At 43.1% G+C, this 18,375-nt stretch overlaps 1 protein-coding gene across 2 annotated transcripts in view; it reads left to right on the plus strand.

Moving 5' to 3' along the window:
• Positions 1 to 18,375, plus strand: part of VPS50 (VPS50 subunit of EARP/GARPII complex) — a 548,228-nt gene that overhangs the window by 472,252 nt on the left and 57,601 nt on the right. For both annotated transcript variants that reach the window (XM_063921392.1, XM_063921391.1), the window contains exons 18-20: positions 3,277 to 3,453; positions 5,433 to 5,551; positions 11,842 to 11,948. In XM_063921392.1, the coding sequence (XP_063777462.1) occupies positions 3,277 to 3,453; positions 5,433 to 5,551; positions 11,842 to 11,948 (403 nt within the window). The remainder of the gene's footprint in view (positions 1 to 3,276; positions 3,454 to 5,432; positions 5,552 to 11,841; positions 11,949 to 18,375) is intronic.

Consider the following 18,375-nt stretch of genomic DNA (forward strand, 5'->3'; position numbering starts at 1 on the left):
GCAGCTGCGATGAATACATGTGTTATTGTAAAATATAAGAAAAATATTAACGGCCTCCTGAGTAAATGTAGAAACTTTAAACATTACGTATTCAGGGTTTATTTTGCTTTATTACCCAGACTTTATTTAACGTTTAGTGAGTAAAGAAAATAAATGTATATTATTCTTTGCGGCTAGAACCCTGGCCTCACACACACAGCGTATCATTGCCTGCTGGCCAGATGGCAGATAGCTGTATCATTAGTGGAGTTAGTGATTCAGGAAAAACATCCACAGTTAGAACGTAGGCTGACACATGAATAATCTGATCACCTACCTTCACCTTCCTTATTCCTGTTTGTCAGACTGTTTTCTTGCTTTCACATAATATTGAAGATGAATACATAAATTGGACTTTTGACAGTGAGGTTTGCTCTAATGATTCCTACATTATAATGTGCATGTCCGGCTGATTCAATAATAAGTCAATTAGAAGACGAGACACTGGTGAAACAGGTGTTTTCATTCTCCGCCCTGTACATGCTGGAAGATTGTATGCTCATATTAAAATGAGAATCTATGACGTCAAAGCGAAGTTGTCTTTAACTGTTATAATTTATGTTCTGAGGATAAAGCTGCACGAACATTTATATTATACAAAACTGAAGCCTTGAGAGGTATAACTAAAAAATGTTGTTTGAATTTTTTAATTAATCAGGGAAATGTCTGTGACGTCACAACTCTTTAACTGATGTATTCTTCTGAATAACTGAAGCTTCTCTTTTGATTCATGTTTGTCTACATGAAGCAATACGAACATATGGGGCCTTGTTCAGAGTTGTATGTAGAGCTGGTTGACTTACAACACCGTTGGTGCACCTTTGCAGCTCTCATTTTGCAAGACTGCACACGGTGCCCCAAGCTGCAGCATGTATTTTTATTCTTCTGAATAGCTAAAGTTACTACCTTGTTTCATGTTTGTCTACATCAAGCAATACAAACATAAAGAGCCTCATTAAGAGTCTTATGCAGAGGCGATGGATTACGTACAACTCCGTTGGTGCACTTGTGCAGATCTCATTCTGCAAGAGCGCACGCTGTGCCCCAAGCCGCAGCATGCTTTAAAATGGTGTATTTACATAAGATGCTTCCTGCAGCATTAGCATAAGTTTGCAATAGCGATGATTGTTGCAGCTTTTACTGCATAGCGTACATATGCTGAATCAGGCCCAAAATGTGAAATAGCTAAGAAAAAAATGTGTTCTTTATTTTATTGTTTGTCGAGGATACTTGGATGTACAATGGTTACAGAAATGTATACAACTGTGGGACTTAATCCATATTACCAGATAGTGCATATCATTAGAAGCAAGGCACCCACCTATTGTATTCAGTATCCAAAACCTGTTACACATACAGTAGATTTGCAAGAAATGAACTGGGAAGTGCTACAGCGGGATGTAGTCATGTGACCGGCGGTCAGGTTTCCACCGATCACTATACATATGCCGGAATCCCAATCTCTGGCTTGCCCGACTAACAGGGACTGTACCCACTCGTGGGTGTCCACGACACCCATAGGGATACATTTCCTGAGATGGGAGTTCTATTTAAGATTGGATGTTGCCCATAGCAACCAGTCAGATTCTACTTCTCATTTATCTAGCACCTTCGTGAAGATAATACCTGGAATTTAATTGGTTGCTATCCCATCTTAAATAGAACTCCCGCCTTAGTAAATTTACCCCATAGAGTGAGAATAGAACCCGTTGCGTGGCGAGTACAGAGTTTTTCAGCTCAGCTAGCCCAAGCAAGCCCAATTTTAGGCATGTTTGAAGTAAGAGTCAGAGTTGTGCAGGTAGACTGTGACGTCAAATTCAAGCTCATGTTTCCAGCTTCTACATTGCACGACCATATGCTCTTGGTATATCTAGAATTGGAGGTGTGCTGCTCCTAAGCTGTGGTTTTCTGGACTTCCAATCCTTGGTTCAAGTTGAATTGAAGTACCATGGTGCCTCTCAGAGTGGGCTTTCTGTGGTGGCTGAGAATAATACATACTTGTTTACTTTTGAAAAACCGGGTTGGACATTCAGCTGACTAGTGGTGGGGATGGGACCATGTGCTTTGCAGATCCATGAAGTGGGGGCATGGCTATAATTATGGGTTTTCATAGATCCTGTGATATTGACCACACCCCATCCGCAATAAACCCTGATTTCCGGTAGTATGCTCCCCATCCTGCCCACTTCACTTGGAAATAGACAGGATGTTGGAAGACTGCCTACTCTTTCAGTGAACTTCCTACAAATTTGGGAGTCTCTCAGACTTATGAGTTAGCACACAAGGATGGCATAATAGTCGTCTTTCCTTACAATGATGGCGGTCATCTTCGGTTTTCAAAATGATGGAAATGGTGGTAAAAAAATAGATGTATTGGTTATGCTTGTATGGAACAACCTATTCTCCTGTGCATTGATGGGTATCCTGTGTTGCTCCTCTTTAACGGGATACATTTACTTTCATCAGTATGGGGTGATAAGTGTAGCTTGGTAGTGTCTTCTGATCCTAGAGGAACACATCAAGCAACATTTCAAAGCACATGATGTAATATTACAGACCCTCCAACATGACCTCTTCCACCAGGTACAAAATGATCTTCTCTCAGGCTTCCCTCTTAATGCATAATTGCAGCCACCTGTGTTGAGGAACCTTTCTCACCAATTAGTTGAACAGGTGAAAGAGACAAGTCCAAGAGCAGAGTATTTTGTACCTAGTTGTAGGGGTCACATCTTCCAATAACCTTACACAGTCTGGTCTGTGGTTGTGAGCCTGGAACGTCATGGGAATTGAGGCACAAACAGCTTTAGGTGCCTCCTATACTCCAGACGCTAAAATTTCTACTACTTAGGGGTGGGTCAAAGCAGGCGTCTACGTTACAGATGCGGAAAAAGAAGAAAATAACAACACATAAATGTTTATGAAATAACATCGCTATATTTTCAGTTAATGAGGTCATTTTTTTAGGCATTTCTTTAAGAGATGAATGGTAAAGGTTGGTGTTGGTAGGTTTCCGTAAGTGCTGTAGTCACACTTGGTTCTAATAAATGATGCCGTTGTCCGTTAAAATAGTTTTATGTCTTTAGCACTCGTTAACTGGCTATAGATTGGTTTCAGCCTCATGGCTGGTTACCCCGGACATTGCTGATCTTGAGAAATGAAAAAAATTCTTCTCATTGAAGAGACATTTCAATTTTTTGTTTGTACGCTGAGCAAATGTTCTTTTCCTCCCATTCGCAGGAATTTAAGTGTTTGGGGCAGTCTCGCTCCCCATCCATGTCACCCAGTAAGCAAGCATCAGCGACTGATTCCACCGCCGTGTCCTTGTTTGCACAGTACACCAGTGAAGGCAATCCCTTTGAGATACAATCTGCCATGAAAGATGATGAAGCAGAGGATGTACTGGCTGCCAATGGGGTAAGAACGTGGTTATCAATACAATCTGTCAATCTAACACAAGCCGTGCTACCTGCAACATTTAATGAGCCCTGTCGTTGTGTTACAGTCCTGCTTGAACCTTGTAGAGCGGCACAGGGCCATATGTGCAGTGCCGCTGGTGTAAAGTAGATCAGCAGCTGTTTGTTTTGCACATCTCCCCATAGAACTGTAGTTTTCCCTCTTGCTGCGCCGCACGTTAATCATGCAGATATGAGCTTTCTTAAAAATCCAATGCAGTAGCTTAATGTAAAGTAATGATTAGCTTAATGCACATGTTCCATTCTAGACACATTGCATCGGAGCATCGCTCCGCAATTGCTCCCCTCACTCTCTCTTGCTGCAGTTGACCCTTTGACATTTGCACCAGCAACCGGGAGGGGGGCCGGGGGGGGGGGGGGGGGATTGTAGTCATCATATCCACAGTCACAGTGCTGACATTCAAAATGTCAGCGGTGAAATGTCAACAGCTAACATGTTGACATGTTCGCATAATGATGTCATTCACTTTAGGGTTGGGTTAAGGATAGGGACATACTGTTTTTGCCGCCGCAACTGTGGGAACGTTAGCCATAGCCGACCTGTAGGGGAGCCACACCAGCTGCCAGTGAGTGCCGGCCGGAGATGTTTGGGGAGGCATTTGGTGAATTTTGGCCCCACCTCTGGAGCTGCCACTAATAGGGACTTTTGTAGTGAATGGCTGAAAGTTCAGCTGTACGATATAGCTATCAGTGCTGCACATGAAGTTACCCTAAGCTGCAAGTGCTCACCATATTTTGGAGCCCATGCTGCCTCTGGATGTATGTAGGGTTCAAGCACAACAGATGACTGAGACAAAATGAAAATTGCAATCTTCAAGTCTTTACTGCAGCCTCTTAAGGACACGCCTTTACTATACCCCTCTCATTACCCATAGGTGTGTTTAGGAGCATGTGACCACAAATATCACTTGAAATTTTGGTTTGACCTAAAACCAAAGATTGACCTTTCACTGCCTTGTGGGGACAGTTTCGCACATTTCAGCCATCTGAGCCCTTCTGCAGGCCACATGACCAGACGTTTCGATGAACTTGCAGTACCACTAATGACCAGTGGTGGCATACATGTACACTGCCCCCTCGGCACTTACGTGTGCACACGTATCTGATAAATATGACTCCTGGAGTCATGCTAAATTGTTCTGCTATGTGTGTTAGATAGATTTCCTGCTTTAATTAGCATAGTGCATTTCCTGGCGGGCCGCTCTTAGTTTTGTGCCCACAGCATTAGGTGTGTACACAGGCCAGTGTCCTAGTATAGCAATACATATACACAAACACACACCTGTTATCCCTAGTAATATCAGCGTCCACTGTATGTGACTATAGAGGTGTCCTCATGTATCATTGCTTCAGTCACGCCAATCAGTCCGCCTCAGCGCACCAGGTCCCTTGAGTCCCTGCAAGCGCTTGGTGTCTTTTTCACTCGAAGATGCATCTTAATTGCAATGCGATACAACGCACCAGGAGACTGCGCTAATTACATTTATATGCAGCACTTGTATACCTGCGTGTGACCGAGTCTGATTCTGTATACAAAGTGCTACGATGTTTTCCACGCCAAGGTCAATTGTGTTTGCAATACATTCTCACACCGATATAAACGTGTCACATATCACATTAATCAGTGCAGTCTCCTGGTGCATTCTAGTCACATTCCATTGAGACTAAGATGCACTGTAGGGCAAAAACACACCCGGCGCTAGCAGAGTCACACGGAACATGTATCACGCAGCATGGAATATTGAGGTTAGGTGTATGAGGACACCTGATATAATAATCTATCTGTGGGGGGGGGTTATGTATGTAGAATGAGTATTTTTATCCCCCTAATGCACAGCTGAAACCCGCTGTGTTTGATTAAATAAGCCTCATAGATGATGGATGGAAGAAATGAATGAAACATCTCTCTGTTCTTCACAGTATGAATCCGATGAGCTGGAGAAAAGTGCTTATCAGGAATACGACAGTGACAGTGATGTTCCTGAGGAGCTAAAGAGGGATTATGTCGATGAGCAGACCGGGGACGCTCCATCTAAAAGGTGACTGCATCTTATGCTATACGTGTATTGCTCTCCCTGTGTGCCGTATCCCTACTCTGTAGGTGGCATGGGAACAGGAGACACTTTAATACATATGTTAGTAGGTCCCTGAGTGCTTTACATAGGGTGATTCATTTAGTGGTAGCGCTGGCTTTTTTATACACAAGAAAGAAAGACCCCCTAGTGCGCTAAAATACTAGAAGCAGCCTTGGAGCCCAAAAAAGAACCTTTCACCGTGATTCTAAAATGGTACAAAAATATGGAAAACTTGAAACTCCACGTGGCGCTACTTATATACCGTCAAAGTAAAACTTACACGATGTATACACATTAAGTTCCAGTTGTTCACAACTAACAATATTTTCACAAGGAAGTTGCAGCTGGCTTGATTTAAAGCTATAAAACATAAAATGTACAAAACATAGTGCACAACTGTTTGATAAATGAGAGAATGGGTTAAGTTGTATCAGTCCCACTCACATATGGATATAGATATGATCGCATGTAGATAATCACAGAGCATGTGAAGAGGACATTCACTTTGAAATGGAATCTTCCTCCTTGATGACTTTGAATAAAAATAATAGTAATGATAGTGCAACACCGTCTTTTTATAAAGACAAGTATTTAATAAAAGAATGCACTCACAAAACATCAAATTTAAAAACAGCATATAGTATTGAAGACATCCACATGGTTAAGGACCGCCAGCCCCTGGTATAATCACCACAAAGTCCCAGCGTTCACAGAATCTCCACCGGCTCCGGGCAGCAGCTCCTCCCCACAAGTCTCCGTCCTAATGTGTCTCCCTGCTCAAGCGCTTTCGGACTTACGTCCTTCTTCAGAAGCATGGGAGTTGAAGTTTCCGGTCGTCCTTAAATAGCACTTTAATTGATGTTAAATCGAAACTCCTGTCGTAATCAGAACATTTTTCCGGAAATCATGGAACCGGAAATGACGTATCGGGATACATCGTGCGGGTCAAATTCATCTTCATGCGTCTCAGGTACACTGGTGAATGACGCATGCGTTTCCCATCCGCCGGAAGTGATATTAGCGGAGATGATCGTGCGTTCCATTGTATGGTGTTTGCGTTCCACCAAGGATTCATCCATAATTCACCAGTGATCATTCATAGCATGAAATAAAAACAATGAATGGTCTCAAAAACACATACATGATAAAACTTAAGCATATAAATACAATAAAAACCATTTTAGTTCAAAGTCACTATTAAGACCGAGGGGTACTAGGGATTTTAATTTATATATCCACTTCATCTCTGTTTTTGAAAGAATAGTTTCTATTTCTTTATTACGTGGTGTTGGATTAATAGTTTGAATTCCCCAAAAGGTTTTGAAGTGGTTGGGATTGGAAGAATGTTTACATTTGAAATGTGCGGAGACTGTATGAGTCTCTAATCCTTTCCTAACATTATAGGTATGTTCATATAATCGGGTTTTCAGGTTGCGGCTGGTCTTTCCAATATAAATCAAGCCGCAATCACACTCTAATGCATATATCACATTCCGTGAATTGCACGTGATGAAATCACCAATTGGGTATGTGATCCCATTAACCGTAAATTCTTTCAGTTTACTTGGTCCACTAGTGCACTTGCACATGGCACACAGACCACACCTATAGAAGCCTTTGCTTCTAATACTGCTTCTTTTTATAGGTTCTATGCAACTGTGAACTAGACGATCTTTGATTGATTTAGATCGCCTATAAATAAACTTGGGTCTTCCCGGTAATAGATCTCCCAAGACCGGGTCTTTAGCCAAGACTTTCCAGTGCTTTTTTATTACGGATTCAATTTCCTTATGTTGTGCATTAAATTCCATTATGAAGGACCACTTAAAATCCTCATCCTTTATTTTTTCACACCTTCTGCCATGTATTAGATCTTTTCTCATGATACCATCAACTTTATCTTGGGCCTTCACTAGTAATTCAGTAGGATAACCTTTTTCCAACAATCTATCAGTAAGTTCCTTTGATTGTACGGCACAGATCTCAGGGTCAGTACAATTTCTCTTGACTCTAATTAATTGGCTATAGGGAACTCCATCAAGCCAATTGTCATGATGTTGACTTGTACGTTCGATAAAGCTATTGGAGTCAGTTGGTTTGCGGTATAGTTTGGTTCTTAATGAGCCATCTTCAACATATAGACATAGGTCCAAAAAGGTAATCTCCTTATCACTCACCACTGCGGATAACTTGATGTTAAATGTATTCTTATCGAGGGAAATCAAGAAAGAATTTAAATCATCAGTAGGCCATGAATAGGTACGCGAACCTATTCATGGCCTACTGGGAAGATCTGGTAGTATGGCCTGGTGGCGTGCTGGGGGCTGGCCTGGTGCACTGGCGTCGTTTTATTGACGACATTTGGTTCATTTGGGAGGGTAGTCGAGATGATTTAAATTCTTTCTTGATTTCCCTCGATAAGAATACATTTAACATCAAGTTATCCGCAGTGGTGAGTGATAAGGAGATTACCTTTTTGGACCTATGTCTATATGTTGAAGATGGCTCATTAAGAACCAAACTATACCGCAAACCAACTGACTCCAATAGCTTTATCGAACGTACAAGTCAACATCATGACAATTGGCTTGATGGAGTTCCCTATAGCCAATTAATTAGAGTCAAGAGAAATTGTACTGACCCTGAGATCTGTGCCGTACAATCAAAGGAACTTACTGATAGATTGTTGGAAAAAGGTTATCCTACTGAATTACTAGTGAAGGCCCAAGATAAAGTTGATGGTATCATGAGAAAAGATCTAATACATGGCAGAAGGTGTGAAAAAATAAAGGATGAGGATTTTAAGTGGTCCTTCATAATGGAATTTAATGCACAACATAAGGAAATTGAATCCGTAATAAAAAAGCACTGGAAAGTCTTGGCTAAAGACCCGGTCTTGGGAGATCTATTACCGGGAAGACCCAAGTTTATTTATAGGCGATCTAAATCAATCAAAGATCGTCTAGTTCACAGTTCCATAGAACCTATAAAAAGAAGCAGTATTAGAAGCAAAGGCTTCTATAGGTGTGGTCTGTGTGCCATGTGCAAGTGCACTAGTGGACCAAGTAAACTGAAAGAATTTACGGTTAATGGGATCACATACCCAATTGGTGATTTCATCACGTGCAATTCACGGAATGTGATATATGCATTAGAGTGTGATTGCGGCTTGATTTATATTGGAAAGACCAGCCGCAACCTGAAAACCCGATTATATGAACATACCTATAATGTTAGGAAAGGATTAGAGACTCATACAGTCTCCGCACATTTCAAATGTAAACATTCTTCCAATCCCAACCACTTCAAAACCTTTTGGGGAATTCAAACTATTAATCCAACACCACGTAATAAAGAAATAGAAACTATTCTTTCAAAAACAGAGATGAAGTGGATATATAAATTAAAATCCCTAGTACCCCTCGGTCTTAATAGTGACTTTGAACTAAAATGGTTTTTATTGTATTTATATGCTTAAGTTTTATCATGTATGTGTTTTTGAGACCATTCATTGTTTTTATTTCATGCTATGAATGATCACTGGTGAATTATGGATGAATCCTTGGTGGAACGCAAACACCATACAATGGAACGCACGATCATCTCCGCTAATATCACTTCCGGCGGATGGGAAACGCATGCGTCATTCACCAGTGTACCTGAGACGCATGAAGATGAATTTGACCCGCACGATGTATCCCGATACGTCATTTCCGGTTCCATGATTTCCGGAAAAATGTTCTGATTACGACAGGAGTTTCGATTTAACATCAATTAAAGTGCTATTTAAGGACGACCGGAAACTTCAACTCCCATGCTTCTGAAGAAGGACGTAAGTCCGAAAGCGCTTGAGCAGGGAGACACATTAGGACGGAGACTTGTGGGGAGGAGCTGCTGCCCGGAGCCGGTGGAGATTCTGTGAACGCTGGGACTTTGTGGTGATTATACCAGGGGCTGGCGGTCCTTAACCATGTGGATGTCTTCAATACTATATGCTGTTTTTAAATTTGATGTTTTGTGAGTGCATTCTTTTATTAAATACTTGTCTTTATAAAAAGACGGTGTTGCACTATCATTACTATTATTTTTATTCAAAGTCATCAAGGAGGAAGATTCCATTTCAAAGTGAATGTCCTCTTCACATGCTCTGTGATTATCTACATGCGATCATATCTATATCCATATGTGAGTGGGACTGATACAACTTAACCCATTCTCTCATTTATCAAACAGTTGTGCACTATGTTTTGTACATTTTATGTTTTATAGCTTTAAATCAAGCCAGCTGCAACTTCCTTGTGAAAATATTGTTAGTTGTGAACAACTGGAACTTAATGTGTATACATCGTGTAAGTTTTACTTTGACGGTATATAAGTAGCGCCACGTGGAGTTTCAAGTTTTCCATATTTTTGTAGCGCTGGCTTTGGAAGAACTTATTGTATATACTGTATAAATGAATGCACCAATCTGCAGACTGTACACAGCTATTTTGGCCCCACGGGCACAAGGTCTGGAATTTATGCATCTGCAGCATTTGCAGAAAGTAGCTGAATAGCGGAAAACTGCATGTTGGCAATTACCTCTGGTGTGTGCAGTTAATAAAATATTTGGCATCGTGTCCCATCCCTGAATTAATGATAAGCCCAATCACTGGGCAGATCTTTCCACCATAACATGGAGACCACGTGTGTTCATTTCCATCCGTTGTGAAAATATGTTGTTTAATCATTTTTTCTATCAAGGTTTCACTCCTAGCAGAAAGGTTTCACTCCTAGTGGAGGTGAGCCGCTCAGTTCTGAATCGGTTCTTCCCGTCAAATTCAGATCTGAGTCAGAACATCACCTTTCTGAAAAAGATGTCCCTGAGAGACGGCTTTTTGGCTCGTTTTCAGATCCGAATTTGAGGGCCCATTTATCAACGTCAATCAGCTCCTAACTGTCATACAGTATGTTTGAAAAATGACAGTTGGGTGCTGAGTGTCTGTAGCGCCATTGTTCATACGCAGTGAGATATATATCATTCACCACGTGTTTTATTATTCATTGAAAACTGGGCCCCTTGGTGAGAAGGACAAAGTCGAAAATAAACCACTTATCTGTTAAGGGCCCCATACACTAGAACGATAATGCCCGATTTTGGGCATGCGTGACGATATATTGAGTGAAATCGGGCATTTTCGAGGTGTTTCCGATCCCGTGAGCATCGGATCGGATCCCCTAGATTGAATGTGCTGCACTAACGATCATGGCTGGGATCGCATAAGATACATTGTATGCAAAAGGACCACATACGATGTATCTTATGCGATCCTGCCGCCCGGGAGGCTGCCGGGGTGATCTCCTGCGACATGACGGTCGGACATGTCGCGTTAGTGTATGGGGCCCTTAACTCCTATAGCTGAACACTCACTCATCTAGAGTATATTGGCCCAAATATATTAAGCCTTAACAAGAGATTCTGGGGCAGATGTATTAAGCTTGGAGAAGTGATAAAGTAGTGATAAGTGGAAGGTGATAATGCACAAGCCAATCAGCTCCTAACCGTCAATTTACATATTGGAGCTGATTGGCTGGTGCTTTATCATCTTGCACTTATCACTGCTTTATCACTTCTCCGGGCTTAATACATCTGCCCCAAAGTGGAGACGGATAAAGGGGTCTATTCATGAAGCAGTGAAAAGAGTGAGCCTGTGGAGAAGTTGCCCATGGTGACCAATCAGCTGCTCCGTACAATTGTATAGTATGCAAATTATAAATGTTACTTCAATGCTGATTGGTTGCCATGGGAAACTTCTCCACTGTCTCACTTCTTCACACTTTTTATTGCTTCATGAATAGACCCCCAAGAGTGATAAATGACCAGCCACTCTGCTTCCTGACTGCCATGTCAAAGGCTGTGTTTGAAAAATGACAGTTAGGAGCTGATTAGCTGGGCATTTATTTCTCTTTGGGGGACAGTAACCAAGCAGTGATAAAAGTGAGGAAGTGAGCCAGTGGAGAAGTTGCCCATAGCATCCAATCAGCTGCTCTGTTTACTTTTATAGTATGCAAATTTTCAATGCTACATCAGCACTGATTGGTTGCCATGGGCAACTTCTACACTGGCTTACTTCTCCACTTTTATCACTGCTTAGTACATATACCCCTTTATCCGTCTTCACTTTATCTCTTGTTAAGGCTTAATACATTTGGTCCATTGTTATTTAACACTGGTGCTCATCAGCTTTCTCTTTTACAATCATGTCTTACTGAAGTGTTTCAAGAGAGACCCTGAGGAGCCGGAAGCGGTCAGATTACAGCCTGAACAAGGTGAATGCTCCCATCCTGACGAACACTACTCTGAACGTAATAAGACTTGTGGGTAAGTAGGCCTCTTGCCTGATAAATTATCGTCTACAACTCTTTCCCGTCAAATTATGCCACGTGTTTCTGAAATGTTCTCGCACAGCGGAGACAGGTAATGCAAACACAGTCTGGCACTTTTATAATTGAATTAGAAAATGTAAATTACTGTTCCATTTTGTTGCAGTTATTATTCAGAACAAGCCGTGTAATCGGGGGGGAGTGGGGGGTTGCTGTCATTTTACATGAAGCCATGTTTGCTGGCAGAATTGATTTTTCAGATTTTGAGTTTTTTACCTCATAATGTAGTGCATTTCCATTCCTAGAGCGTACTGTACATCATGCATTGTTTCACTATGTTCTTATGTAAATGCCCATGAGGGTCACTAACGTTACAGGACAACTTAATCCGAGCAGATTAGTGGCATCCTTACATATTATGTAAAAGAACCTCCAACATAGTTGGCAGCTAAATGTTTTTTTATTATCGTTTGTTATAATTATTATTATTATTATCTTTTATTTATGTGGAGCCCCACGGGCTCTGCTGGGCCAAACATAAATAAACGGGTTGGGTGCGATTTGTCGATAGTTATTATGTTGACATGAGAATACTGACATGGTCAGACTGTGGGAAGGCGGAGCCTGTCTGCAGATGTGTCCTCGTACATCTTCGCTGCAGTTGTGCCAAGCAGCCCCTCTTGACACACCAGGCCCCATGAGACTCTGCTAGCGTCTGCATCTTTTTTTGTTGTTGATGAAAATGCGGTTTAGTCGCAGAACGATCTGACTAGGACGCACGGTCAGACTGTGCTGATTCATTTTGATATGCTTGGTAATTATAGGTGTCAAATTATTCATGAAATTATATACCACTTCTCGCTTTTCACTGTGATTATATTCGTACAGACGTGTCCTTAGAGAGCGTTTTGCTGCAATGCATACACGCAGGCGTACGCATAGCGGTACCGCAATGCTGTGCTAGGCTGCATACGCGTGCCGCTGTGGTTTTACCATGTAAAGCGCATGGATTGCGGGTGTGAGCGTATGCACACACCAGATCTCATTGGATAAGGACACATCTGTACCTGTGCAATAGGACCTTACACCTTAATTTGATATATTACACTTGTATATATGTACATCTGTGTGCGTCTGAGTCTGTATACGAAGTGCTACGATGCAGCGGCTGTGGCTTTTTTCCAAGCCAAGTTCTGTTGTGCTTCATATACAGACTTTTCAGTCACAAAATATATGCAGCTGCTATGGGACCCGAGTTGCCTCTAGGGCCTGCCGCTCCCACTGCAACCAGTCACGCAGGGAACAAGGTCTGCTGGGATCGTCCGTTAACCCTCCTGTACAAGCTGTAAGGGCACCACCGCCTCCGCTCCGACAACCCCTGCCACCTGCTTCAATGACCTGTCAGTTTCACTTTGACCTGTGGCTCCCTGCCTGCCGGCACCTCCTGGTCCCCCCTGACTGATACAGGCTTCCAATCTTTCTTGCCTGTGCCTGCCTCTCTGTCTGACAGCCTGCTGCTGCGGCTTTTCAGGGGCGAAGAGCACACAAGAGGCAGGCACAGCCATCAGCCATGGCCTGCACACAGTCTGACTGTGAGTCACTGAGTCTGTCACTAGTGAGTTTATTCTTTTCATGTGGGGGCCAGTGTGTGCGTTCTTGGTGCCAGTGTGTGCGTTCTTCTCATGTTGGGGCCAGTGTATGCATTCTTCTCATGTGGGGGTCAGTGTGTGCGTTCTTCTAATGTGGGGCGCAATGTGTGCGTTCTTCTAATGTTTGGGTCAGTGTGTGCTTTCTTCTCAGCTGGGGTCCAGTGTGTGTGTTCTTCTCATGTGGGGGCCAATAAGTGTTTGGTTTTTTCATGCTAAGCCTTCAGTGTGTGTGGTTTTTTTTTTCTCATGTTGGGGCCCCATGTGTGCGTCATGTGGAGGCCTATATGTGTTTGCGTTTTTCATGCAAAGCCTACAGTGTGGTGGGTTTTTTTTTTCTCATGTGGGGGCCACAACGTATGTGTTCTAATGTGGGGAGGATGCATGCATTCTTTTCATGTGGGGGCCAATGAGTGTTTGTTTTTCTCATACAGTGTGTTTTTTTTTCTCATGTGGCGGGGGCGGCTATGTGTTGTTGTTGTTTTTTTTGTCATGCAAAGTCTGTGTTTTATTATTTTCATGTGGGGGCCTATGTCTTTTTTTGCATGTGGGGGCAAATGTGTTAGGGTTTTTTTTATCTCTCGTGCCAATGCATGGGATGTCCTTTTAAGATTTTGCTATGGGGCCCACAAAGTTCTAGTTACGCCCCTGGCACTAGCAGAGTTGCACAAGACCTGGTGTCTCACTCGCACCCAGCATTTACCGTTGCATGGCGTATTGGGGCTAGATGTATGAGGGCACATCTCTATATGGATGATACGTCGACATGATGAACTGTTCACAAACGATCCCTGGTGGTCTGCCAGTGTCTTAAATAAAAATATATATTTATTACTTATGTATTATTTAAAAATAATTGCAGTAGTTAATCAGCTTGATTTTCTGGACGACTAATTCACAGTATGGGTTAAATGTAATAGCCTGCAGATTGCAGGCATAGGAGAGTCTGCCAGATGTTTTAAAGGAGCAATCGTGTAAAAGACAAAATCAACCTTCTCCCTTTATAACGTCAGGCAGATTCGCCCAGAATTCGTCGAAGCTCTCAAGTCACAGACTACAGTATTACATGTAATCCTTTATTAGTGACCTGTTTAGATTTGATTACAAGGGTTAGTTGTTATAGTAAACGGGGATATAAATTTCTTCCTGACCCCAAAAATAGTTATTGTGTAAATTCCCTAATAATATCCTCTATTAATTATTAGAAACGTGCGCGGACCCATGTATTTTAGTTTTGGTTCTAATTCATCATCTTGTTTTGGTTCGAATTTGAGTTCAGTTTAAAAAAGGTTAAAAAAAATTGATAATCATCGATAAATTTATAAAAACAGCTCAAGTCATTTAATTTTTCTGTACAAAACCCGAAATTTGTATTTAAAATCGTAATTCTTAACCACAGGAAGATTTGAACTGGGGCTCTCTTCGGATTGGATCTCCTCAGGTGATCCAGACCAGGTTTTGGTTCGGTTCAGATCCACAAAATTTGGATGGATTTAGATTTCTGGAGAGATGCACATTTCTGCTAAATATAGCTAAAGATATCATTCTTGTAGGGAATTTATCTTCACCACATTATGTGGAAAGGAATTCCGACAATTTACCACCCTTACAGTAGAAAATCCTTCCTATTTTCCTGTAGAAACCTTTTTTGCATTGGCAACTGATGACCAGTTATCCTCAGTATGGTTCTCACTTTGAAAAGTGAATTTGGCAAAACATTGTATTGACCTTCTCCAGGGACAGTGCCAGGTGGGAAGTTTGACTGGGGCGGTACACCTGTAAAATCGTAAAACAGGTGTCTGAAGGTGAGCTCAGGGAGGACAGAAACCTCCCCTGGAGCAGAAGGGCAAATAATACATAGAATAATGCCTGTTTTCTACAGTGAAGAAACCTTGTTGACCGGTTTGTCCATTTTTGAACCTTCTTGAGTTCATTAAGTCCTTACAGTGCCCCATTTTCAAGAGGAGCATTTATCCCCCATATAATACAGCTATATGGATTTTTACATCTTCGAATACTAAGCTTGTGTTGAACATTTGTGTGTTTTGCTATCATTTTTGGACCGCAAGATGCTAGGAGGTTGGTCTAAATTGTAGATAGAGTGTCGCCATAAAGGTGGTGACTAATGAGAATATTTCATGTTCACTTTCAGCATCCAGGCATACGTTGTTTATATGGATAAGGCTTGTCCTTGTCAATATATATTTCTCTTACGTCCTAGAGGATGCTGGGGACTCCGTAAGGACCGTGGGGTATAGACGGGCTCCGCAGGAGACATGGGCACTATAAAGAACTTTAGATGGGTGTGCACTGGCTCCTCCCTCTATGCCCCTCCTCCAGACCTCAGTTAGATCCTGTGCCCAGAGGAGACTGGGTGCACTACAGGGGAGCTCTCCTGAGTTTCTCTGAAAAATAATTTTGTTAGGTTTTTTATTTTCAGGGAGCACTGCTGGCAACAGGCTCCCTGCATTGTGGGGCTGAGGGGAGAGAAGCAGACCTACTTAAATGATAGGCTCTGCTTCTTAGGCTACTGGACACCATTAGCTCCAGAGGGTCGGAACGCAGGTCTCACCCTCGCCGTTCATCCCGGAGCCGCGTCGCCGTCCTCCTCACAGAGCCGGAAGATAGAAGCCGGGTGAGTATAAGAAGAAAGAAGACTTCAAAGGTGGCAGAAGACTTCAGATCTTCTCTGAGGTAACGCTGCGCGCCATTGCTCCCACACACAACACACACAGCGGGCACTGAAGGGTGCAGGGCGCAGGGGGGCGCCCTGGGCAGCAATAACAAACCTCTAGGGACTGGCTAACATATATATAGGCTGCGGAGGCAGTATATTATATAATCCCCCGCCAGTATTGGAAATTTGAGCGCGACCGAAGCCCACCGCTGAGGGGGCGGAGCTTGATCCTCCAGCACTAACCAGCACCATTTTCTCCACAGCACACTGCAGAGAAGCTGGCTCCCCGGACTCTCCCCTGCTGAACACGGTGACAGAGGGCAAAAAAAGAGGGGGGGGGGGGCACTTTTAATTGGCGCAGTGAGTGTATATATATATCCTTGAGGAGGGCACCTGAGCAAGTACCCAGGTGGAGAGAGAGTGCCGGTCTGCAGCGAGGAGTATATATATATATATATATATATATATATATAAAAGCGCTGTTTTATCTGGGAATTTTGTTTCCAGTGTCAGTTGGCGCTGGGTGTGTGCTGGCATACTCTCTCTCTGTCTCTCCAAAGGGCCTTATTGGGGAACTGTCTCCATATAGATATATCCCTGAGTGTGTGGGGGGTGTCGGTACGCGTGTGTCGGCATGTCTGAAGCGGAAGGCTCATCTAAGGAGGAGGTGGAGCAGATGATGGTGGTGTCTCCGTCGGCAACGCCGACACCTGATTGGTTGGATATGTTGAATGTCTTAAATGCAAATGTGTCTTTATTACATCAGAGATTGGACAAAGCAGAGTCCACGGATAGAGCAGGGAGTCAATCCATGGCTTTGACTGAGTCACAGGGCCCTTCAGGGTCTCAGAAATGTCCCCTGTCCCAAGTAGCAGACACTGATACCGACATGGATTCTGACTCCAGTGTCGACTACGATGATGCGAGGTTACACCCAAGGGTGGCCAAAAGTATTCATTATATGATTATTGCAATGAAGGATGTTTTACATATCACAGATGACCCCTCTGTCCCTGACAAGAGGGTACACATGTTTAAGGAAAAGAAACCTGAGGTAACCCATCTCATGAGCTGAACGCATTATTTGAAAAGGCTTGGGAAACTCCAGACAAGAAACTGCAGATTCCCAAAAGAATTCTTATGGCGTATCCTTTCCCTGCGCAGGACAGGTTACGGTGGGAATCCTCACCCAGGGTGGACAAGGCGTTAATGCGCTTGTCCAAAAAGGTGGCGCTACCGTCTCCAGACACGGCAGCCATCAAGGATCCTGCTGATCGCAGACAGGAAACTACCTTAAAATCAATTTATACACATACGGGTGCCTTACTCAGATCGGCAATAGCGTCGGCTTGGGTGTGTAGCGCTGTTGCGGCTTGGACGGATACTTTCTCAGCTGACATTGATACCCTGGATAGGGATACCATTTTATTGACCTTATGTCACATTAAAGACGCAGTCTTATATATGAGAGACGTTGGTCTGCTAGGTTCGAGAGCCAATGCCATGGCGATTTCTGCTAGGCGAGCCCTGTGGACCCGCCAATGGACGGGTGATGCCGACTCAAAGAAGCATATGGAAGTTTTACCTTACAAAGGTGTGGATTTATTTGGGGAAGGTCTCGCGGACCTGGTTTCCACAGCTACCGCGGGTAAATCTACTTTTTTACCTTATGTTTCCACACAGCAAAAGAAAACGCCGCAATATCAGATGCAGTCCTTTCGGTCGCATAAGTCCGGAAGAGGTCGGGGCTCTTCCTTCCTCGCCAGAGGTAAGGGTAGAGGGAAAAGACTGCCTGCTACGGCTAGTTCCCAGGAGTAGAAGTCGTCCCCGGCTTCTATTAAATCCACCGCATGACGCTGGGGCTCCACTGAGGAAGTCTGCGCCGGTGGGGGCACGTCTTCGACTCTTCAGTCAGACGTGGATCCTTGGGCAATGGAAATTGTATCCCAGGGTTACAAGCTGGAATTCGAAGACGTGCCGCCTCATCGGTTTTTCAAATCGGCTTTACCAGCTTCTTCCCCAGAAAGGGAGATAGTTTTAGCTGCAATTCAAAAACTGTGTCAACAACAAGTGGTTGTCGAGGTTCCCCTAGTTCAACAGGG

This window comes from Pseudophryne corroboree, chromosome 5 (genome assembly GCF_028390025.1).
Source record: "Pseudophryne corroboree isolate aPseCor3 chromosome 5, aPseCor3.hap2, whole genome shotgun sequence".
NCBI classification, from domain to species: domain Eukaryota; kingdom Metazoa; phylum Chordata; class Amphibia; order Anura; family Myobatrachidae; genus Pseudophryne; species Pseudophryne corroboree.